Source organism: Salminus brasiliensis, chromosome 6, assembly GCF_030463535.1.
Source record: "Salminus brasiliensis chromosome 6, fSalBra1.hap2, whole genome shotgun sequence".
NCBI lineage: Eukaryota > Metazoa > Chordata > Actinopteri > Characiformes > Bryconidae > Salminus > Salminus brasiliensis.
This window is the reverse complement of record NC_132883.1, coordinates 35,008,826-35,034,498: the sequence shown is the minus strand read 5'-3', so window position 1 is coordinate 35,034,498 and position 25,673 is coordinate 35,008,826. Positions and strand designations below refer to the sequence as shown.

The 25,673-nt window shown below is 40.6% G+C and overlaps 1 protein-coding gene across 3 annotated transcripts in view; it reads right to left on the bottom strand.

The window, feature by feature from the left end:
* prickle2a (prickle homolog 2a) overlaps positions 1-25,673 on the bottom strand; it is a 64,069-nt gene that overhangs the window by 20,630 nt on the left and 17,766 nt on the right. Inside the window, exons 2-3 of one of the 3 annotated variants that reach the window (XM_072682183.1) lie at positions 9,535-9,586; positions 2,825-2,981 (exon numbers count right to left, since the gene is read on the bottom strand). In XM_072682183.1, the coding sequence (XP_072538284.1) occupies positions 2,825-2,959 (135 nt within the window). In that variant the 5' untranslated portion in view covers positions 2,960-2,981; positions 9,535-9,586. The remainder of the gene's footprint in view (positions 1-2,824; positions 2,982-9,534; positions 9,587-25,673) is intronic. The other 2 variants (XM_072682184.1, XM_072682182.1) reach the window with 2 other exon arrangements.

The window sequence follows — 25,673 nt, the reverse complement described above, 5'->3', positions numbered from 1 at the left end:
CACTGTATAAAAGAAGCACAATGCTGCCTTTATTGTTGGATACTCTGTGATAGTTTCTGAGAGAATTTACAAGGCGAGCTCTTAAACTCATGTTGGATTCGCTGATGAGGCTCATTGTGAGGGGAAATGGGTGATATTTTGTACTGGCTGGAGTAGGTTAGCTTAACTAGCAAGCTTCAGTAATATTCAGAGATAAGCTCTGAGTAGAAATATTGATGGGAGTCAACAACCAGACTGTAACATCCGAAGTAAAGAATAAATTCCCGGATGAGCTTTGTTGCAATGTCTACAGTTAATCTGAAGAGCTCAAAATCACCACTGTTAGCTAAATGCTAACATACCATGCCCTGGTGTGCAGAAATGCACATTAGGTTAACGAGGCTAGCACATAAACAAAGATCATCATCATGCTAATGATTTAGTGACTGGATCTGGTCTTTTAGCGTCAACAACTGTAAACCTTCTTTCATTTACAACCCAAAATATTAACTCTTCCCTTACCTTCACAGTCATTGGTAAACTATTGTCACTGTCATGTAAACACCTTGTATCTCCTTTTTGTCATTTTTCAGTTTCTTACACATTCTGAATCTGGCATTGGTGCTTTTTATAGTTTCAAAATGTTATGATGAATAGACCAATAGAAATGCTCTAAAACTACTTGGACTATTTTTTTCCCATTGACTTTCATTTTCACCTGTAAAGTAGCCATGTTGGAGATACAAGGGTTAAGTCTGGCTACGGGAGCTTTGAGCCACAGCACCATTTAATCATTTGGTGTCAGTTGTGCACCACTGCGGTATGTGTGTGTGTGTGTGTGTAAGAGAGAACAAGTTGTGTGGGGTCATTCTTTAACACGAGCTGTTCCCATTCCATCTGCCTGACCATGAAATGTTCTGCAGCTAATCAGCCATGTTCAACGATTGTCGTCTCCCAGGGTCGCTTTGGCACACACACTCACACACACACTGCACGTGTTTCTTTTGTTCCTCAGGCCATGTTTTTAAACCTTTATCACCAGTCTTAAAGTCTAAAATAATTATTATTATATATTAGATTTATTTTTTATTAATACTATTATCATCTGTCCTCTCAGAGGTCTGTTAAAGATACAAATATTTTACCTCATCTGGGGAGGAACAAGAACAAGCTATTTTTTCCTCAGTGACCTGTGACCTGTCTGCATTGGTAATTGAAAAAATTCACACACATAAAATATACTGGCCAGCCACTTCATTAAAACCACCTCCTTGTTTCTCACTCAAGGTCCATTTACTATACAGGTGAACTTTTAGAGGTCCATAATTCCAGACTGCAGTCCATCTATTTCTCTGCATACTTTATTACCACCAACACAGGTTAATCACCACAAGTGATCCACCACCCAAGTAATAGCTGCAGTGTGGTGGTCCTGTGGGGCCCTGACCATTTATGAACAGGGTGACAGGAGGCTAACAAAGCATACAGAGAAACAGTTGGCCTACAGTCTGTAATTATACAACTACAAAGTTCTTCTTATATGATAAGTGTAGCTAATAAATAGGACAGAGAGTGTAGAAACCAGGAGGTGGTTTAAATGAAGTGGCCCCCTGGTTTATATGGCCTGTGAAATGACATCCACACTGCAGCAAGTCATTTACTGCTCGTATGATATGAATGCGTTAACAACCTAACACAGGGTAAAATGTATCACGAACGTCTTATGTAGTTAAACAGGTCCAATTAGAACATGTTGTGGGATGCAGAGGCAGTAGTAACTTCAGGCTCTTGCAGAAGGCACTGCACGAAGTTGATCGGGCTAAAAATAACTGCAGGGTGTGTGATGGGACTCATAGATTAAGAAGATGTGACAAATTGCAGTGAAGATGGTATTTGATTTGTGGAAAATGGGTCGAATGTTAATGACATCTGGCAAAAAGGAGCGATTGCATTTGAGCGTGCCAAAGACCATAGTGTGAAGCGTATGGTCATATGGGTCTACCAGAAGTGGCAAATATCCCAGTCTACAGAAAATGTACAAAATTCCCGTCAGAATTATGACTGAAAGACATGTTTCATGGCTTGAAAATGAAAATAGCTTAGATTCTAGGAGGGCTTCTAGAAGTCAGCGAAGGTCCTTCACAACCAATTTTCGAAAGAACGCTCTGCAAGGAACTGCATTTTCATTCACAAGCCGTGAAACTCGCCAATGATTATTTTGAGTATGGAAAGGAAAGAAAAGGTTCATGATTCAAAGCATCATCTGTCAAATGTGATGGAGGCACTGTTATGGCATAGGCATGTATTGCTACCAATGGAACTGGGTCACACTGATGCTGGTACTGCTGACAGAAAGATTCAGTCAAATACTACTAAATTAATATGACAGCACTCTACAGTACAGACAGATAATGACCCAAAACATGCTGCAAAATTATTTCAAAAGTATTTTAAGGCAAATTGCTGAGTCAGTCACCTGACCTCAACCCAAGTGAGCATGATTTTCACTCACTGATGACAAAACTGAAGGCAGCACAAGCAACAACTGGCGGCAGCTGCAGTAAAGGCTTTACAAAGCATCTCAACAGAAGAAACAAGTCTGGAACCCATGGACATCACCAAATGCTAAGATGCTTTGGCAGGCTTTTACTGCAGCTGCCTTCGGTTGCTGCTTGTTCGGGTCTTCCTGCCTTCAGTTTTGTCTTCAGGCAAAATTAGAAACACTGTGTAACTGTCCAAATACTTATGGCCCCGCCTGTATATGCAGACTGACTTATTTATGTATCTGTGTGTATCTGTGTGGGTCTGTGTGTGTGTGTGTGTGTGTTGAGGGGTTCAGCTTTACCTGTTCAGGTTTGAGGCCTGGGGGCACCCACGCATATTCCTCCAGAGCACAGCCAGAGTCGTCGTCTGAGGTGGAGTTCCTCTGGAAGTCGAACATGAGCTTAGACACTGTCCTCTCCATGTCCAGAGCCATCATCACCGCCTCATACCACTCCCTACTGCGCACAGACAGAGAAGAAAAAGACAGTGCTCATAATGACTAGCCTATAAAAACTAGCATGCTAGACAGATGTGACCAATCTGCTCATTTAGTGCCCATTAAATATTCACAGGGGCCTTGAATGTGTTAGGAGAAAGGCTACAGGGGAAGAATTCATCATCGATTCCTCATTACTGTACCATTTTTTAGTCCACAATGCATATTTGACGATCGCCTGCAGTTGCTGTATCCGGCCCATTGGTCTTTTTCCATCGTTCCCAAACAACTTTAAAGGCTCTTGACATCCATTAATGATGTTTAAATTTGATTATGCAGATGCATAGAGCGCACACACACACACACACACACACACACACACACACACACACACACACACACACACACACACATACACCACATGTTCATGCCTCAAACTAATTTTGCCACAAGTGCATCAAACGCAAAAAGAAAAATACGATTAGACGACACTCCTTGCCTGACTGATCTGCGGACATCTACATAGCTTAAGCTGATGATGGATTGCTGATTAAAATTCGCTACATGGACAGGAACCTCCCAGTCACTTGCTGATACACAGGGAGGAAAGTAAATAGTGTCGCGTGGGAATTAAACTGACGGCCAATCAAACACGTTCTGATCATAGCAATCAGACAGGATAGGCCTGAGAATAGAAATATGCATTTGCATTTAAATTGCTCTCTGTGAGCCACGCAAGCAACACAGGAAGAAGAAGAGCGATTAAGAGAGAGAGAGAGAGAGAGAGAGAGAGAGAGAGAGAGAGAGAGAGAGAGAGAGATAGCCCACCGTTACCTGAGGAGTGTGTTTATGCACTACCATGATTCTCGGAAAACAGGGAAATTAAACAGCAATTACTGTGGAGGGCAGAGAATTTGGTACTAATTAAAGAGACATCTTGAAAGGTCTGATGCATCAGGTACGCAGCAGCCTCGGAAAGGACAAGCAAGGGCTGCTACTGCTAAGGTAAAATTAAAGGCCAAATTTTGGGGTGATACAACGTGCTAGTCTTACCAAGAAGGCATTTGTTGAGACTGTTTGTTCAACTGTTTCCTTGGAATACATTAGCCAGTATTGTAATAACAGGGCAGAAAAGAGACCACATAGCTTCAGTGCATAGCTTCAGTCCCTCTTGGAGACACAATATACTGTGGTCATGTAGAATAATACACTATATGTCCAAATGTTTAGGTATATCTTTCTAATCAATACATTTTGCTATTTATTTTATATATAAATGTGTTTGTAATTTGTTTTTCTTTTTCTACCAGTTTGGTACTGCCAATTAACCCACCCGTTTCTAGTATAAGGATTTAACACATGTCTCCTCCCATTTTTGGCACCTTGCCCATATATATGGGGGTATAAAGCCCCCAGCATTGAGCTGTAGATCAGTGAAACTGTGTTCTCTGGAATCATGGTGCACCAGCCAATACTTTTGAGATACGCTGGGAGGATAAGGTGGATGAGGTAGGGTGGTGGTCATCCAACGTCCTGACCTCACTAATGCTCTAGTCGCTGAAAGCAACCAAATCCTTACAGCAATGCTCCAAAATGTAGTAGAAAGCCTTCTTCCCTGGACAGTAGTGACCGTTACTCCAACAAAAGCAGGATCAACTTTAATATCTTTGAATTTCAGAAGAAATAATAATTGAGCAGGTGTCCCAATACTTTTGTCCATATAATGTATGTATAGTACTGGGGCAATGGCTAAGATCCTTGTGTGTATAAAACCCTCAGTGGAGGCTAAAAGTGTAAAAGCTGACGTTAGCTTTGCAAAAAACATGTCTAAGCATAAACTGACATAATCCTCATCATCATCATCCTCATCATCATCATCATCACCACTACACAGACTAACTTATATGTCCAAAAACTTAAAACACCTGCTTATACAGTCTGCTGACATAAAGGGTATTAAAGGGAGTATGTCCCCCTTTGCTTCAGTAACTGCCTATTCTGAGAAGGCTTTACACCATACATATTGGAACATTGCTGGGACGATTTAATTGCATTCAGCCACAAGAGCATTAGTGGTGTAGGTACTGATGTTGGATGATGGTTCTGGATCACAAACATGACTCTAACACATCCCAAAGGGATCAAATGGTGCTCCATTACTCCAGAGAATGCATAGGCTAATACTGGAATGCTGGGGGGCTTTGTTGACCTTAGGTTCACGTATCACTGCTCACTGCTATGTAGATTATACAAGAAGTTAAATTCATTAACTATAAGGGGGTACATACATGCCTTCACATTGATCCAGTACTACACTTGTGTAGACTGAACAATGCTCACCTTGTCAGAAGATCAAATAGAGCGCTGAATCCTGGAAAGTACAAACTCTAGGTGATACAACGAATCGAAAGAAGATCCTGGTGGAACAGTACGACTTAACTGGGCTTAGCTACAACTAGGGCTGAAATTCAGATTCTAGCTATGACACATGTTGTCCACAGCCAGGCATGCAAGATAGGCCAATTGGGAAAGAATGATGGCTGGGTCCCTCTCTTCATTATTGTGACTGGCCAGCCAATTGGGTGTTTGCCTGGTGTGGCAACATTGAGTGTTTTTAATTTTTCTCTACTAAAGCTGACGCCTATGGGCATCCAAACACCTAAACCCGAGTTTAATTGCCAGTGAAGTCGCGTAGCCAACTATGGCTGGGAGTCCACAGAACTCACAACAAAGGATCACTTAGCTGTTGTCCAGGCTACCAGTTGATACGGCGCAATGCTAGCCAATCACAACTATGTATTTGGTCAACGTATTGAGAATTAAGCTGTTTGTTGCCATATAACAACCATACAGACACACATTATTACTCCTTATATATTTCTACATGTAAGGTTTCATGCTGGATGATCAGTTCTGGGGACAGCACAGTGACTTTGCAGGTAGGGCATATGTCACATAGCTCCAGGGCTAGGGTTGCGGGTTCGATCCTCGCTCCGGACTGTCCGTGTCTGTCAGTGTCACTGCAGTGCTGAGAATGATTCACTGTCCAAATAATAGCTGCCCTGTGGTGGTCCTGTGGAGTCCTGAACATTGAAGAACAGGGTGAACGTAGGCTAACAAAGCATGCAGAGAAACAGAGGGCCTACAGTCTGTAATTACAGAAATACAAAGTGCTTCTATAGGGGATGCAAAGCTGATACAAAAGGTTTATTTCAAACCAGGGGTGGTCAAAATATTATAATATGACTGTGTAAATGAGTATTTAGCATTAGCATTAGCTGGAATGTTCTAATAAGTCTTATTAGACTTGTCAGGCATCATTATTTGAGTATCTGTTAAGCTATAGCTACAAACTATATGTTGCAATCCAGTTGATTATGAGCAAGTTATGGTTAGGATTAGTTTTGGGATTAGGTTCAGGATCTGGATTACACAGTTATGATGAAAGGGGTCTTCCAATTATTAACTGCTGATTTAGATTTTTTCTTACAAGAAAATCACAGATATTGTGATGTACTGGTCCGCCGCTTAATACTAATGCTACCCTGGAGAAAGATGAACCTCAGGCTACCGTAGGCAGTGAGTAATTATGTTTTCCAGTCTGATACCCACAAGTCAGTACATGTCTAATCATTTGCTTGATGATTTTATTGCTTAAAAGTTGCCCACAGCTGCTTAACAGGTCAGTTCTTACACCAAGAACAAAATAGTCCTAAGCTCCTGAGTTAGATTTTTTTTAAATGTGCAATATAAGATTTGAACAACATAAGGTTTTGGTATAGGAAGATGAATGTGTTTATATTTGGATGCTAAATGATGTTTGATATGCTCTGTAAAGAGCCTTTTTTCTATACATTGCCCTTTTAAAATATCAGAGTTGTCAGTTCTGGGTGTATAACACAGATTCATAGCGAGGTTTTGCTTTAGGTCTTGTATGGCTGTGTAGAGTGAGATACATCAGCAGTGCAGTAAAGAGCAAACAATTCAGCTATCATTTCATATCTAACGTGTTTTAAAACAGTCTAGTTTTAAAATGACACAGCGACCGCACACCAATCAGCCATGACACCACCTCCTTGTTTCTGCACTCATAGCCCATTTTATCAGATCCACTTACCAAATAGAAGCACTTTGTAGTTCTATAATCACAGACTGTTAGGCTCCTGTCACGCTGTTCCTCAAGGTCATGGTCAAGACCCCAATGGGCCACCATAGAGCAGTTATTATTTAGGTGGTGGATCATTCTCAGCACTGACGGTGACACTGACGGTGGTGGTGTTAGTGTGTGTTGCGCTAGTTTGAGTGGATTGGACACAGCAGTGCTGCTGGAGTGTTTAAACACTTACTGTCCACTCTATTAGACACTCCTACCTAGTTGGTCCAGTTGTAAAGTCAGAGGCAGAAGCTCATCTGTTGCTGCACGGTTTTGTTGGTCATCCACTAGTCCTTCATCAGGGCTCACAGGATGCTGTTGGCTGGATATGTCTGGTTGATGAACTATTCTCAGTCTAGCCGTGGCAGTTTAAAGGGGTTTAAACACTTCAGCAGCACTGCTGTGTCTGATCCACTAACACTGATACCACCACCACCATGTCAGTGTCACTGCAGTGCTGAGAATGACCCACCACCCAAATCCAAATAATAGCTGCTCTGTGAAAGAGATGGACTACAGATGTACTACAGACTGAAATTACAGAATTATGAAACTATGAAGTGCTCCAGTATGGACAGTGGAGCTGATAAAATGAACAGTGATGAATGGGCCAACATAAATGCTCCAAATAATATTTCCAATAAGTCACATTTATCAAATAAATAAAACTTGTGCTATAAAAAATAAAGTTTGATATCTGTAGCTGATTTGTTTACTTATTTGCACTTACAACAGACTATTTCAACCATCTTAGCAAACCTTGTCTCATAGCATAGTTCCACTGATCTACATCTTAGCAAATGACTGTATATATGTTTAGTGACAATACCTGCAACACCACCAATTATCATTAGTTAGAACTTTTCCCCCCTACATTAAGCCTATTGTGTCCGTTGCACAGTGGGTTTTTATCAGAACCACCTTAAAACTGCTCCATTAAAAAAAAAACCTTCCTTCTACAGACTACTAGCTTAAATGCTATAGCTAACATGGCAATTCTTTTGTAATATATCTAGCTTTAAGTTAGATCTGACCAAATAAACGGTTATCGGTCATCACACATGAGGCGTAGATTCTTTTATGTCATGGGTGTCTAATGTCCACATTCATAATGGATCCTTACGTAAGTATTTTGCAACATTTGGACTAAATACAATCTGAAATATACAAAAGTATGTAAAATTAGATAGCTCCAACACAGCTCTGACTGTCACATATATTTAATATTTTGTGATTCTAAAAGCTTTATGAACTTAACCTAGGACCGCTCTGTGACTGTCTAGTCACTTTCCTAGTGTGCCATTCTCAAAGGAGGGAAAGGGCATTCAAAAAGACAAATAAAGCAAAGGACAGACCTGGCAACATAACTTGATAAAATACTTAAATAAATTATTGTTATTCATTTTAAATATTACATTTATTTATTATAAACTGTCTTCTTTTTGTGTAAGCTAATTTTATGTACTATCCTCTATAGCAGTGGTTCACAAACCCGGTCCTGGGGGACCACTGGCTTAGCACATTGTAGTGTTTATCCCGACCCCAACACACCTGATCCGCCTGAAGGTGGAAGTGTGTTAGAGTAGGAAACCACTAAAATGTGCAGGGCAGGGGGTCCTACAGGACCAGGGTTGGAAAGCACTGCTCTATAGGTTTTGATACTTCTATCCTGCTAGGACTGCTCTGTGGATGTCCTAAATTCTTGTACTATCCTCTGACAAGATCGATGATGTTTTAAGAGAACTGGAGCAGCCAGTTATGGCTTAGCCTCAGAAGAAACGCTGGTCCTGAGAGTTTTTAGAATCTCGCATGTTACAATAGACTTGCTATGTGTGCGTATTGAGGGACATTCCCTGCAGGTAGACCTGGAGCAAAACTGCATGTTATCCATGTCGCTAATAACTAGCCCACACCCTTGTTCCCCCTCTAATTAAGACCATTTTCGTGCACCATTTCCAACACTGCTTCCTTACATCCTTACATTCATGCCTCATGCCACCCTCCGAAACATCTCTACAGTCATGATCTTCTGCACCACGATTCAGAGAAAGAAATCAATACTTGCCACACAAAAAAGCACACATACACATCTAAGAACTGACTCCACATTTTGCTGCGGCCTGGTGTGACACTTTTCAAAGCCTTATGAGGGTTCCGTACACTCACAGTTGCAGTGATCAGTGGGCCTTGTTCTACGCCATATCACTTTAAAGCTCACCATGACACACAGCACAGAATCAAGGCTAGAGAAAAGACACAGGCCTGCTTCAGATCTCATCTTCTCATGAGCAACCCACAAATAACCAGAGGACTGAGAGAGAAAGAGAGAGAGAGAGAGAGAGAGAGAGAGAGAGAGAGAGAGAGAGAGAGAGCGAGAGAGAGGTGCAAAAGCCGTGCTGAAAGAAACGATTTTCTCTCTCACGTGTCCTGCCTCTTCCGCCTCTCTCTCCCTCTGCCAGTGGATTTGACTGCTTCTGTGTGGGTGTGTGTGAGAGCGAACAGGAGACGAGTGAGGAGAGGGAGAGAAAAGAGAGGAAAAAAAGAGAGAGAACTCTTATTTATGTAAAAGGCAACGTGAGAGGAGGCTCTCTCAGCTGAAGCACCGTTAGCTGTGTTGCTAACATGTTAACTCTTTGTGGTAAGACAGTGTCCTCTAAACCTTAAGCCTTATTTATATGAACAAGTTCGACCCGAAAAAACATAAATATCTTTCATGAATAGACACTGAACAAATGTGACACAGTTAAGCTCAGGTTATGTTACCGTTATCCACACTCTTTTATGAAAAGCCCCCAGGCTGTTGTCAACATTGTATCATTAGCAGTCAAGTGGCGTGTCTTATTTCTGACGTACATTCAAGTGCAAAGACAAGAGTCTTCCTCGTTGCGAATCTATAGACCTGTGAAGGTGTGCGTCACTATGTAGTCATCATCATGTCCATTTCAGGTCCCGTAGATATGAGCTGCTTTTGTTGGAAAGGCATGAATGGCTATCGCTACACATGACAAACAATGGTGTTCCATACCCAATATGTTGTACATTTGCTCTCTGAATGTCAGCCTACCACTTTTGAAACAGCTTGCAGTGTAACCGAACTGTCAACACAGAAACACACAAAAGTCAACATTAAAGCAGCATTATGTGATAACTGGTATTTTTGCTCCTTGGCTCCCCCTACAGGTGGGGAGTGTAATTCACTTTTACACCAGCTGGACACGCGCATTTGTTGACAAGCTGAGTGATAAAAAAACTGGGATGAGCTAAAGTGAAGAAAGCTTGTGGACTCACGCATAATAACTGGATGAAATTACAGTAATACTGTATACCGTGGCAATATGTTGAGACTGTAATGGTATAAAAAAAGTGGTAACCACCCAATTCTAGTCTTTGGTGAGTCCGACTACTGAGTTAGTAACTGTGTCACTGTAACAACCCAGCTAATGGGTTTATTGTCAATTAACAGCACCCGAGGAAGCTGATTAGAACTTGAGTTGGTTAAGCGGCTTCTCAAATGGCTGACAGAAACCTGTTGATGTTTTATGTCTTACCAAGTGAAATCACCCAAAATAAATGTTTTATTAACGTAATAATTATATGAACTGCATTCCTCTGAGTTGTTGGTGTGTGACTGAGAGGATCAGCTAACATTAGCTTGCTAAGAGGTTATAACAGTTGTTCTACTGGAGGATCACTGGTAGTTGTAGCCAATTGTATGACGTGACAATCTATAGCTGTGAGTGTCAGGGTACTTTTAAGCAACAATACATGAAAAAAGTAGTTTTTCTGTTTATCACTTCCTTATAATGAACCATTAGCTAATCCTAATCTTGTAGACAAGAACTATCCAAATTGCACTACCAACCAGCCCTAACACAGAAGGTGAAACCGTACTAGTCAACTCCAGCACAGAAGTGGGACTTGTGGGAATTTGGGTGGGAAAAAATAATGAGTCTGGTGACGAGAAACCACTCACAAGCCCACACACATGGACCGCAACGTCTCATAACGCATCAGTAATCACTGGATGAAAGTTGATAATTAACCCTTCGCGTGACCATGTGAGCAATCAGCACTAAAACGACACCCTGGAGGCTACTTTAACGGCTGAGCAAGAGGCCCTCATCCTGAAAGGCTCCGTTAATTTCCAGCTGTGTTTTGTGCACAGCCTACCAATCATTTTTCATTTCAGGAAGGAGAACAGCCGCCTTAGAAGAGGATGTGCAATACCCTTAATATACAAGTAAACAAACACCATTAACAAATGAAGCTGGAAGTTAGATTAGTTTCTCTTATGTCAGACTGAGACTGGCCATTCACAAGTGCTAAAGGACAATCATCCACTTAAACAGAAAATCCAAAAAATCAATCCACCAAGCTACATAGCAGAAATTTTTGAAGAAAAATGAGAGGATATTTTAATGTCATAGTTAACTGAATTAATGAGCATTTCCTTCAGGGAAAAGCTTTTTTTTTTAAAGAAAAGAAGAATTTTTAGTAATGTTCCAGGACAGCCTGTTCCTGCAAGGGATGGCGGTATGGTTTTCCACTGTCATGCTATGATAAAGGTCATCAAGAAATGGATGTTTGTAAATGATTTCTTAATTCCTAAAGCATTTAAATTCACTAATGGAAAGTGGTATAGAAATAAGGAACAAACAAGCTAGAAATACTTATGTAATGTTATGACTTTTGATTCCTAGAACATTCAATCTGTTTTTTTTTTTATGTTTATTCATTTATTTTTTACAATTATATATTAGTTTCTGTTAATGTTTCTGTCTAAATGGTAATATGTGTGAGAAACGTTCTAACAACGTTGTAATGCAAACGTTTATGACGATTACGTCACACGTTTTCAGAACGTTCCTGGAACATTACAGGCTAATCTTCCAAGAACCTTGCCATTCTATTATAGTCTGGTCATTTGTTCAGGAAATATATTCTACACTACTACATGATTACAATTCATATTTTAGGAATTATTTCAAAAGATGTAGGGATTTTTTGTGAATGTTTAGGGAAAGTTAAGGTCTTTAAGAAATGCCTCTATAATCCCTAAACTAGCAACTTAAGTCCCAAAACTGTGAATTGTCTTTAAACGTTGTTTCTGTAAGGCAAGGCAGGTCAATCCCCCAGCTGACGGTGAGAGGTTATCGTCTTACACACTGAGTAACAAGGATTCTATGTGGACCTTGCACTTGTGGCAGTAGTAACATGCTTTTTGGAGCTATTTAGATCGATTTCGCAACATATAAACAAGTCTTTTTTCGTCTTTGAGTGGAATCATTTTTACAGGAAAACAAACATTCAAGAGTTAAGCACTGAAATGGTTCAGTTGGAAACCTCAACTAATAAATGCGTTGTGAATATATTAGAAATGAACACGGCTACTACTACTACTAATAATAATAATATTGAGGCACGAGTCAAACAATATTGTTAATTATACCACAGATATTCACAGATAGTCAGTAAGAATAGAAATCACACAACTTATCAGTAAATATTTAAAGTATTTAGCAGAGTATTTTTGTATTTTTCTTAGCAGTAGTAACATGGGCATACATGGGTAAAAAAAGCAGGTTTAATAACAAAGCAGTGGGTAGAATACAGATTTTACACAGTATACTTCAAAAACACAAACATTAGTAAATCCCGTTTATCTGCCTCATGGTCACATAGAAATTGATCATACAGTATTAAGATACTCGTGCTACATACATACACTTACACTTTCTATTTTTTAGATTTCATATGTTAAGCTTGTCCTTGGGTTGAGACAAATAGGCTCAGCAGTAGCCTTCAGTCATTCGGTCGATTGTCCTGAGAATTGTGGGAGCAGAGACCTTGTACACTTCAATCTAGAGGTTTGCATGTCTTGTCTTGTGTTTTGATGAGGCCAAGGTTTTGCTGAGTTTGATGTAAGATCAGCCAGAGAGTTGGAGTCAAGACTCAACTTCCAAAGTTGATGATTGGTTGTCCAAAGACTGATTGTTGGTTCTCCTTATTGTTGGGAGGTGTTTGGAGTGGTATTCCAGCCTCACCAGTCCTATTGGCTTAGTCCAACAATAACTGGACATTAAGTTCATGTAATCCCTGCTAAAAAAATCCTTTTCAAGGCCAGCTTTTGCTGATAGCTGGTTTTGGATGGTCTAAGATGGTGTTTGATGGTCAAGGTGGTTGAAAAACTGGTCATCAAGCAAAAACATGCTCTATTCTGGTAAGCTAACTGGTTAATCCGCTCTTGCCCAGCATAGTGTAAGTGTTATATTTCATTCTGGTCATGCTTGGTCATGGTTGTCAACCAGCGCAGTCCTGGCTGGTCATGGTTGTCAACCAGCTTTGCAATGCAGGTCGACCAGTGTAGTCGTGCTAGTCAACCAGCATAATCAAGCTTGGTAATGCTGATTGCCCAGCTTGGTCAGGTTAGTCATGCTTGTAGACCGACTAAACCATCAAACTCAAACTAAAACATACAGCATGTTGGTCCTTGGTTTCTCCACTGAAGTTTGCACAGACATTGTGTGTGTCCATAAATCCCAGTCTTTGGTCTAGTGCTTTAGCAGAGGTCACAGGAGGTCATACATTTGGGAAGGATGTGGGGAGCCTCCCTTAACTAGACAGGCTTGTAACATAACATACATTTGTGGCTGGGTTTAGTGGTTGCCTGTCAATTATTGTTCTGAGTATTTGTAATGCTTCTTAGCATAATCTGGAACTTTAGAACATCCTGACCTTTAGATATGTTGTGACCCTTTCTCCATTCTCAGATAAAGGCTTGCAGGAGATTCTGCGGTCTGGATCGATATATGTTATGGGATATATATAAAGCACAGCTTATTTCCTAGCAGAAATTAAAATTTTAATCTTTTGAAATGTTAGTCCTTTTACAGCTCTTCGGTACTACAATTAAGCCAATAGGAAGTGACCCATTCATTACCTTTTACCAAAAGAAAAAAAGTTTATAGTTAAAGTTTATTTGCCAACCAATGTCTCCACAGTGGGGTACCACAGTGGGTAAAGGCTTAACCCCAGTCCTATCTTTATAGCAACATTATGTAGTATGTTTACCTTAAAATAACAGTTTCAGTTTCAAAATCAACGCTCCACTGATGTGTAATAAGGAGAAATGTGCCTATATCGTCATGTTGCTGACTGAACTGTCCTTTTTCAAAATCAGAAATATGAAGCACCCCGCTGCCACCACACCACCCTGTTGCAACCTATGCAGCAAGCAGGGGTTTAGCTTGTTAAGACTGACAGCACATTGTTTATGTAATAGAAGACTAATGTGACCTTAAAAACAATGATGAAAATACTTTTCCAATTACACCAGCAGCTAGTTGCTGATGCAAGCACTGCATGGATTAGGAAAGCTCATAAATATTCATCACCTGCGATAAAGCTAATGTTTAATGACTATAATGTAGTTTTAAGAGCATTGTGTTTATAAGTGTCTTCCTCTCCCATTTGGAGAAGGTTTTGCCATTAAGCACTAACATGCACAGAGCCTATTATCATCTAGTGATACTGAGCAGAATGTGTTAATGACTGGAGTGCAGATGCAGAAAAATAGCGGTTAGCATAGCTTTTAGGGAACTTTGTCCAGTTCAGTTAAATTCTCTGCAAAAAGAGAAGTTCCTAGACAAAGCAACCTAATAATGTCATTTATGCTAAGTAATTGGGATATATCCGTATTCCTTGGCAGGGAATTGTTCAGAGATGACCATCTGTGACTCCAAGTAAGCTCCTATACCATGAAATATAGTTAGGCTTTGGGGGGGACATGTTAGCATGGCACATTGACAACTGTGCAAGTTTGGAGGACCTCTCACAAAATTACAGCTGTAATCAGCCCTACCCACCAGCCTCTGTTGCCCTTGTCCTGTCTTGCTGCCTACATGCCTCCGTTGTATGACAGGTCTCCTGTTAGCACCACAGGGTTCCTTTCTAGTGTTTGTTTTTCCCACATAGCAAGAACCCCTCAATCAGCACTTAAGGAGGTTTTATGGGGTACTGACTCTCTGCTAGAGCAATTGAATGGCCTACTACAGCGCTCAAGGAATGGATTAAAAAAACAAGATGTCCTGCTCAGGGCCCCTGTGCCTGCTGAGGTGTTGCTCATGAAGTACAGAATCCAGAAACATAGCAAATACGATGTTTCTTGTAAACGTTTTCATGACACACTAATTTGTCCTGGCTCCCAGCTCTTTTTCTCTTGGCTCTGACATTAACTCCCTGTGGTTCTATTGATGACCCAAGTTTTACTAATACCAGCTATTCTATACTATTCTATCTGTATACTATATACAGTATACTATTGTGGATGAAGCTCCAATAGTCAGCTTAGAGGCTATCAGCCCTTTGCCTGCACTTAAAAACAGTGTCAACTGGAGATTTGGAGTGTGCTGCATGTTATAGAGGCAGTCCTACTCTATTTCTGATACCCTGATACTTATGTGTCCTTCCACAATAAACAGAGAAGGTATAGCTGGTGTCTACCCCTGCTGGACTTATTTCTGTGGTCCCAATCACTACTTATACTGCTATATCAGCCTCAATCACCAATCTAGCTTTTTGGGTATAGCAGTATTCCTGCTGACTCTGCATTTCTGGCCCATAACTAACCCCAGCTCTACCTTGGCAGCAGATGTTTACAGCTGCACCTGCTCCCACTTTATGGTCTCATTAGTACTACTGTACATGTCGTTGGCTATGATTTATTAATTTGTGAGGTTTTGCTTATTATATAGGAATTCTATATCATGTCTTAGTGTTCCAAGGCTGTAGTTAAGCGTATTTCCATGTGTTTCTTTTTTTTTATCTGTTTGCCGATTACAGATTTCCCCTGTATGTTCCTGCTGTTGCTTGTTAACACAGACGATACCTTATGGGAAAGCCATATTAAAGACACCTTGCATATGCATCTTACTGACATTGGCTTCTGTATGTTACAGTGTTAATTTGGTATCTATCTTCTTCTTCTAAACTATCTTCTTTCCTTTTGTATTTAGAGCCAGCAATGTCACACAGTAATTGAGGTTTTGCTACATGGACAACACAATGTATTAATTCAGTTAAAAGAAAGAAAATCCAGGACATTTGTCAAGACCAATGGCTAAGACCAAGATAGATCCATGTAAAAAGATTATTTTTATACATTACACTGATTAGTCGAGATTGAGTCAAGACTGAGTCTAAAAGTCTAAACTGTCTAGACCAAGTCAAGTTTAGATAGACTAGTTGAGACACAGTCAATACTTAGTGTAAAAGTCTAAACTGTCAAGATCAAATCATTTTTTTGATTAGCTAGTCGAGATCAAGTCAAGACTGACTAAACTGTCTAGACTGTCAAGGTTAGATTGACTAGTTGAGATTGAGTCACAGTCTTGAAGGGGTCTGGGAGCGTGTCTAGAGTTCCAGAGTATAAGAATGAGTTTTCTTGTCAAATTGAAGTTTATGCCAACAAATCCTTTTCTCTCTATATCTTTGTACAAGACCAAGTCCAAGTCTGAGATGAACAAGATTGTAAAGTTCTCGAGACCAAAGTCACTGTGGATATCATACAGATATGAAACAGTTAATTATAGGCCTACTGTGTCCTGCAGAATCTCTGTATTTGGTTGCACAGTCATCTCATGAAAAAAAAAATGCTGTTCCAGGCCTGTTGTAAACGCCCACACTCTCATTTTGTTCTTGCATATAAAAAGGCATTGCAGGGCCAGCAAAGTTTTCTTTGACACTTTTACAATAAGCCTCAAGAGCTAGTGGTATTTACAGGCCAGCGGCAGAGGTACCGGCGCGGCTGCAAGCCGCAGCCTAAAGCCCTGCAGGCGGTTTGAGGGCACGGTGCCCGCTCAACCATAGGCTACCCACTGTTAAACTTTGTGTAAACGCTCCCCACCACTGCGCACAGACACACATGGTCGCGCTGTGGCATTCTGAGTGCTCACCCTTGCTGTGAATGTATTAATGATTAAGGAGGTTAGGCCTACATCTCTCTCTCTCTCTCTCTCTTTTTCTCTCAGTGAGACATAGCTGTTCATACAACCGCCTCTCTCTCTGTGCACGCCTCTGCTCTGGTCGCCATGGAGCTCACCGCAACGACAGGTCTCCGTGGAAACCTCTGCGCAGCTGCAAGCCTTGTGCAAGGAAACAAAGCTCGCCGATGCCGCGGCAGGAAGCACAGGAGATGTGTCTTTAATCCGTGCACTGCGGGAGAGTAATGAAGATGGAGGGAACTCACTCTTTCAGATACCTTCCCAAATAAAAACAAACCAACCCTGGGAGCCTCCATCGCCTCAATATCTCTCCCGCCAAACATCAGATTGGTTTTTGGAGAGGGCAGCTCACGGACCCATTTCATTTCTTTGATACCACGATTCGCTTGGCCACTCTTACTGGCAACTTCAGAGAAGAGTGGTCAGTAAAGTCAAGAAGGCCTTTGTGAACAGAGTAGAACGGTTTAAGAGCTGTCAACTGTCAGAGTCGTGTGAAAAGCCTTTGTGAACACCAGTGAATGGAATCCTACTCATTGAGCCACCAGTCTCAGATGAATGACAGGATCATAGGATATCACCTCCAAAGATCTCCATTAGGAAAAATGCTTAACATCCCAAATCAGCCCAAATGCTAGGCTAATTGTTGCCTCTGCAGGTGGGAGTTAAGCCTTCTGCTTACCTTAACGCTCCTATTGATATGAATCCGTTAAGACATTAGCGATTATTCTGCTGTCGCTGGTATTGCAGTGCGACAGAGCAAACACCTCACTTCACAGGCCTGTTCACACTAATCCAATCACATCCATTTCATTCTGAACACAGCTTATTTGGATCACACGTAACAAGGCCTCAATTGAAAGCGCATGACCTCTGAGAGACTGCAAAGCTTTGTATGTGTGTGTGTGTGTTTGTGTGTGTGTTTGTGAGTCTGTGAGAGAGCGAGTGGGAGGATTCCTAATCACAGGACACAGGATCTACAAAGACCTCGAGGAGGGCGTGAACAAGAGAGAGGGAAGAAAAGAGAGTGAGAGAGAGATTAAAAAGATGCTGCCGTTTTATAAATGATTCATGGACGATGGCCTTTTATTTCTCGCCATCTTCAAGCAAATCAATTCAGATTAATTCCTTATGTCATGGAGTGTTTCAAATTGATAATCCATTATGGATGAGCATGAGTCATGTTAATGCAGCATTGAGTATAGAACAGAAATCGAGGTTAGTCATACTGTAGTGATACTGGATAGGAATCAAATACGGTTCTGTTGCACTGCTCCCTTCAGCAGTGCAGAAGCTCAGCACTTTTTGTTATTGAAAGCTGTGCGCTGTCATCCATGCTAACAGTGAATAAACCGCTGGGGTTAGCAATCTTTTACACACACACACACACACACACACACACACACACACACACACACACACACACACACACACGTTCCTTCTTTCCCCGCAGGAACAGAGGAGGTTTTCAGTGCCAAAAACTTGGATGTACAACCACCATTACTCTCTCTATCCCTTGCCCCCCCTCTCTTAATACCAAGTTGAATGCTTAAGCAAGACTGATATTTATAAGCAGCCTTCATTAGCCCCTGCACTGCGATCTCTCAAAAACCACAAAGGAACCAGAGCTGACAATGTTGGGCTTCTTTAATTTACCCCTACTTATTTATTATGCCTTTTGGTAGTGATGCGCAATGATGTCAGAATCGGCCTTCATCAATCATTAGATATCAAAGGTATTGGCACATAATCAGAATTTTATTTAACGGTATTAAATTGCAATTATAAAACTTTGCAGAGGGCTTCTAATTTGAAACGACGGACACAGGAAGTGAACCCAGTCCTACCCATCTCTGCGCACCTGACAAGAGGCTGAGGGAGAGGAGAGAACTAGGTAGTTTCTAAAGTAGATGAACCAGGTAACGCTAAGAATTTTCACGACCTAAAGTAAACCCTGATGCACACCAGCCAAAAATTCAAAACTATTGTTTGCAATTGAGGCATGCAGGTGCACTTTTGAATTCCTCAACACACCATGCAGTATTTGGACAGTACCACAGTAAATTAAAGCCATATCAAGACCACAGAAAGCCACAGTAGATTACACAAGACTTGAAATTTACACAGAGAAAGGCAGCCAGTCTTTGTGTAAACAAACAAATGCGAACTTTGTGCAAGTTACCTACTATTCTAGCCCTGTACAGCTCTTCTTAACTTTGAATAGAAGTCAATGTTCAAATAAGAGTTCATTTCAAGCAATTTAGAGCATGTCTATTGGTCCATTTATCCATAATGTCAATAATGCACAAGTCTGTCTGATCTGTAACTCATGGCCTTTATAGATATACTGGAAGAGCTGACAAATAGATGAATCCACATGACTATCAGATCCAGACAATCTAGGAAATGATAACTGAGTATTGCCCTAATTGCCCTAAAAATGTCTGACCTAGGGGATACTATTCTAGCATATCCTAATGCACAGTTACCCTGTCTTTCAAGTCTTTCAGTTTTTGTAGTGGAAATGGAACTTGTAGAAGGCCCTCTGGGTTGTCTTGCATGCACAGCTTGTTTATCCACACATTTACTATGATGTTTAGGTAGGTTGGCCATTCGAAAAGCCTCCATGTATGTCTCTTCAGGTAGTCCAAGCTTTGAATCACTATCCTGTTGTTGAGCTCTAAAATAAAACTATGTTTATATAATTTTTAAAAGATCTCCATGTCACTAATTCTCACTCTCACAGCAGGGGGCTTCAAATAATAAAAATAAATACATTCCAATTTATAACAACCATAAATTTCAGGTTTAGGCTATTGCCACATCTGATTTAAATGTAAACACAGATACAGATATTTTACGTTTTGAACATGTACAGATAAAAATAATGACCTTTCATCAAACCCCTCATATTTATATGTTGATATTGGTGTTGCATTGGCTCTATCAGTTCTACCAAGAATGGTCCACTGTAAACCCCCATCACTCACTGCAGCCCATATGGCTTTTTTTGCAATAAAGCTTTGATATAGTTAAATGTTGAATTAGCCTCATTTGAGCTATTTATGCAAACTTTGGCAACACTCCCATTCAACCTAATTAGAAACAGTATTGTGTGGCTCTTTTATTTTTCTTTTATGTGTATTTAGAATGCATTGTTTACTTTATTAATTTTTATTCACATTGTATTTAAGCTGTATGTGTCACAGAGTAACCACATGTATGTCAATGTAATCACAATAATGTTGTAATTTCCACTTTTGTTGTAGTTTCCAATTTCCTTACGAGTTTCAATTAACTATAGTAATACAGCAAGCATTTTACCTAATGAGCTCTAAATAGGCAGACCTGCAGAAGTTGCTATGAAAGAACACATTTTTGGGCAGACCATGTACAAGTATAGTAGTAAGTATAGAGGAAGGGAGGTAAATATGTGGGTTTATTAATGAAATGAAGAGTGAAATTCAACCTTAAACATATTAATTGGCAAAGTAAAAAAAATGTTTCAATACTAAACTAACAATGGCAAGACTTCATCATTTCTAGTGCTTTGGCATCACCAGTACATTGGAAATGGGTCTACTGATTATACATTGTAAACATAGGCTTACATTAGCATAGATCTAGCAAAAAACTTCCCTTACACCACAAAGCACAATAATATCTGAAAAAAAAAACCCACTAATTACATACGCATCTACACAGTCATATCAGAATATTATGACCACCCACCTAGTAGTGGGCATAACCACCCTTGGCTCGGTGGACACTAGCAAAGCCTTTATGACGTGGACTGTATTAGACAATGAAAGCTGTTCATTATAGAGGTTAACTGCTCTGATACGGTCTGTGCCGTGATGTACAACAGACTGTGTGTAAATCTGTTGTACATAAACAATGTTACTAGAAATTTTAAATGCACTTTACTTGCCATTATGACTTCACAGGGATCTTTTTAGTACTACAAACAGTCCATTAACACTAGTAGAACCTTTTTTAGTGCTATATATAACCAGGTTAAGAATTAGAGCTTTTTTCTGTATATGCGCTGGTCTGAAGCAGTTATCTATACATTGGTCAGACGTGTCAGGGACAGGAGCAAGAAAGTAAATACATAAGGAAGGTCCTGTGTTCCGGACAACTGCATATTTACCATGAGGACAATGGCTGAGATAGCATTTGTTTATAGCTGTAGTAATTATCTGGGCAACTCTCAGTGCAATTGTCTTGGCCGCACCTGCGCAAATGAACTGCACCAACCAGCAGGGTCCGAATTAACTGGATTAAAAAAAAAAAACAAGTGTGAAAGCGCCTAGTTGTCAAGGTTCATTTTTAAAGGATGTCGTCATCAATGTGTGTGTATTCATAAAAAGAAAATCTTAACATTTTAGTTAACCCAGAAATGTTAATAAAAGGTTCAATTGGAAATAATTTAATGAATGATACCAATAATAAGAACTAAACCACATTCATATTCGCATATTTATCATTGTGTTTTATTTCAACTATACTTCAGTACTACTACTGCATGTTTCCTGCATTAATAGAGAGTGAAAAGGTTACTAGCGATAACTTCAAAACACAAATGTTAATTATGTGCTTATAAACCAGATAAATCCTATCGAACAGACATTGCATAACAGAGTACTAGTCTTTTATAAGGATGGATGCAGCCAACCACCTTTCAGTCTCTCTCACACACTCGCGCACACACACACTTGCAGTTCAGCTGCTTTTGAACTCTCCACCGTTCCTTGATGTGCTAATTGCCATGAGACCCGTTCCTGAAAGCTAGGGCAAAAGTTTTCCTATCATCCTCTGGAGCGAGTGAAAAATAGATAGAAATAAATAAATAAAAGGAGAAAAGAAACATCTCCTTGGGCAGCAGAACACTGTAATTAGGCAGTGACAAATTTCAGTTCCCTTCCTTACCATGTGTGGGAAACGCACACAATGACTTTGTGTGTGCGTGCATGTGTGTATGTGTGTGTCACCACAAGTGTGTGGGATGGCCTGAAATAGGAACGCAGCGTTTCAACAGGCAAATTGCACTCATGCGGTGCAGAGAGGAAGGAATGGGGAAAAACCAGAGCGGTTTCCATTTTGTTGCCTGCTCTTATGCTGCTAGGTGCGATGCCGAATCCGCACCTCATGCCAAATCTGTTCCCTATAGTGCTGCTGAAACAGGTGGCACGCATGAGTCATGTGAGATTGGAAGCCGTTGGACAGGGCAAGAAGAACGAGGTCGTTCCTGTATGAATTGACATTGAGGTATGTCTTCCTTTGGCAAATGGTGATTCAGGCAGTGACGGTAAGATGCATTAGGAGGCTGTACAGATGCACATAGACACACACACAGTTTTTTTTTGGAGCTTGAAAGCATCTTGCATTGAAGCTTCATTATTCCTGCACAACCACTGAAAAAACACTCTTGTTGCTAGGCACTTTTTTAAGCTCTACTTTCTCTCTCTCTCTCTCCCCCTCTCTCTCTCTCTCTCTCTCTCTCTCTCTCCCACCACCCACTTCATAGGCTAGGTTAGCAACTAGCAAGCACACTTCTCAACGCAGTTCGCATCAGTTTCTGAGCCTTCTTTCCCCTGGAACCTTCTCCCCATCTAGTCCCAATGCCATGTTGTGCGATCTTCAAGACCAGGGTACTCTATTCTTGTTTTGGATGACCCCTGGCTTCCCTGTTCAAATTTACCTGCGTCCTTAAAAATAGTATGTTGTGTAAAGGGTTCTTTGGAGTGCCTTAGAGAAAAAAAACACTTTTCCCTGGAGAATCCCTGCACAGAAGATAGCGGTAATAGCTAGTAGTTGCCTTAATTATATAAGTACAACCACAGGCTGCTTTTTATTTATTTATTTATTTATTTATTTTTGACGCCATGTCTCCCAATTTGTTACTGCCAGTCAACCCATCTGTTCGTAGCTCCCCCTAGTGCTAGCAATGCTGACACTAGGAGGGTGAGGACTAGCACATACCTTCTACAATACTTTTCTACTACCCCCAGTGATGCATCGCTGGAAAGCAGACATGCTACATGCTATAGGAAACTATTCAACTATTAAAGAGTCACTTTAAACATTAGTTTATCTTTTTCAGAATAATGCTGTTACTCTATTAAATGTGTAAAGAGACGTGGGCTTAACTCAACTACAGGAAGGTGTCTTTGCATAGCTAACTCTAGTTGATTGGGTGAAAGCCACTGGAAAGCCACAGCTGGGTGTCACAGTTGACCACAATATGTGAAAGAAAGACTTATCTGTTTAAGTTTCTTTTTAAACACTTATCAAAGAAACACTTAAAAGCTCTATGAGTAAGAAATACATCTAGAACCTTAACAAAACCCTTTTTTAGAAGTACAATGCTTGAGCAAGCAAGTCATCAGACTGTGCTGGACACCGGCCTCCCAGGACCAGAGTTGAACAGCCTCATTCTAAACTGATAACTCATTGTCACAGTGACACATGCTACCTCCTTGGCCGAGTGCCTCGGCCACACAGAGCTTTCCACCTCTTGTCCAGTCATCCGAGAAATGGCATTTCATATTAGCCATTATCCCGTTTGACCGGTGCATGCTTGCATTCAGCAGGACAGACGGACCGGTCGTGACGGCAGTTTCCTCCAACAGAGACGGAGCCTCTCATAAATCCAAATACATCTTCCCTAATCCAAGTCCCCTTGGCTGATAACAGGCGTGGGAGCTCTTTCCCAGGCTGGTCTCAGATCAGAGAACAGGCAATAGTATCCCCATATGTGAGCCATTTATCTGCTGCATATGCGTGCCATTAAGAACAAGCAGAGGGAATTTTCCTCGCAGCAACTGGGAAAGTATTTTTCCTTCGTTTATGTTTTTTTTTTTTTGACTAAAATGTCATTTGACTATACTATCTAGCATTTTAAGGCCTTGTGGTGAACAGCATAGCAGTATTAGCGAAGGAATTAAGGTCTTCTGCTGTTCTATAAAGGGATATTTCAATCAACCCATTCAAGCAAACCTGGCTTGGCATTAAGCTAAAAGGTAACAGTAGCTTTTATTTACCCTCACTCAGGCTAGCACTGTATGGCTGAACTGTCCTTTTAAAACATTTAGAATGGTCATGACTGCACAACACATCACTAAAGCACAGCAGAAAACACGTCAGGCTTGATAAGCTCTTTGTGAATTCGTTTTGCTTTGTTTTTATGGGGAATAATATTGCAAACAGATGGCTTGGCTTCTGACCAATAACAAGTCTTTAAACAGAAACAAAATGCCTGCAAGACTTTTTACACCACAACAGCTGCTGTGTCGGTTTGTCCAAGTCCACCATCCATGAATCTATTTATCTATTCATCGATCAGCCTATCCATCCATTAACTGTCCATTCAACCATCCATCCATTCATTCATCCATTCATCCATTCACCCATCCAGCCATCCAACTGATCTAACCATCTACACAGTCATTATCCAGTCCAACACCTATTCGCTAAGTATCCATTCAGCCTACCATCCATTCATGCTTGCATCCATCTGTCATCATCCATATATATATTTCTCTATATACATTTATCTATCTTTATCTGTCCATCCATCCACTTATCCATTTGTTCTTACATATATATGTATGTCCATCCATTCATCTGCACATTCATACATCATCCATCCATTCATTCACCCATATATTCCATGCATCTCTCCATATATATCTACTCGTCCACTCATCCATCCAGCAGTCAATGTGATATCCAGTCCATCATTCCATCTATCCGTTATTTAGTCCACCCATCCAGTAATCCACCACCTATCAGTACATCCATCCATTATGTAAATCTTTCAACCACCAATCCATCCATCCATCCATCCATCTTTGCAATATCCAGTTCATCTTTCCATCAATCCACCATCCATCCATCCGTCCATTCCATCATTCCTCCAGCCTTCTATCCAAACATTCCATTCATCCATCCAGCCCTTGTGTACTGCTGGACCCAAAGGATCCTATAGATCACACAGACAGAAGCAAAGCGATTTAACAATCGTGACTCACTTTCCTGCCTTTTGATTTTCCATGCTTTTATCCTTTCAATTAACAAAAGCGCTTTTAATAACAAGTGGCAGTGGCGTTCTGCAGCACAAAGGCCTGTCGTCTCAAAGTGTCACTCGTTCTTTTTACATCAAGCTGCAGACAATGAAGGAAGACCAATTATTAGACCTATACATCAGCATACTGAAGCTACTGTCTTTCTAAACGCCAGCAGATGAGAGGCCCAGGTTGATTTTAAATAGCCGCCACATCCGTCGTTAAGATGCATGATCCACAGGAGCACCTCTACAGAGCATTATGATATACTGGAATGCCGAAGATTCTTTTTTTTTTTTTTTTTCAGACGGCAGCAGAATATGCATTTAGAAGACTGATGACAGGTTGCGCTAGTTGTCATGGCAACTGAAGGCTGTTATGACACACATCAGTTTCTAAGTTTCTCTATAATGCAGCCTTTGGAGACTCAAAGCTCACAAAGCAGTGAGGTCTGCAAAACCGTAGCCTCGCTGAACTGGAAGCAGTTTACTAAT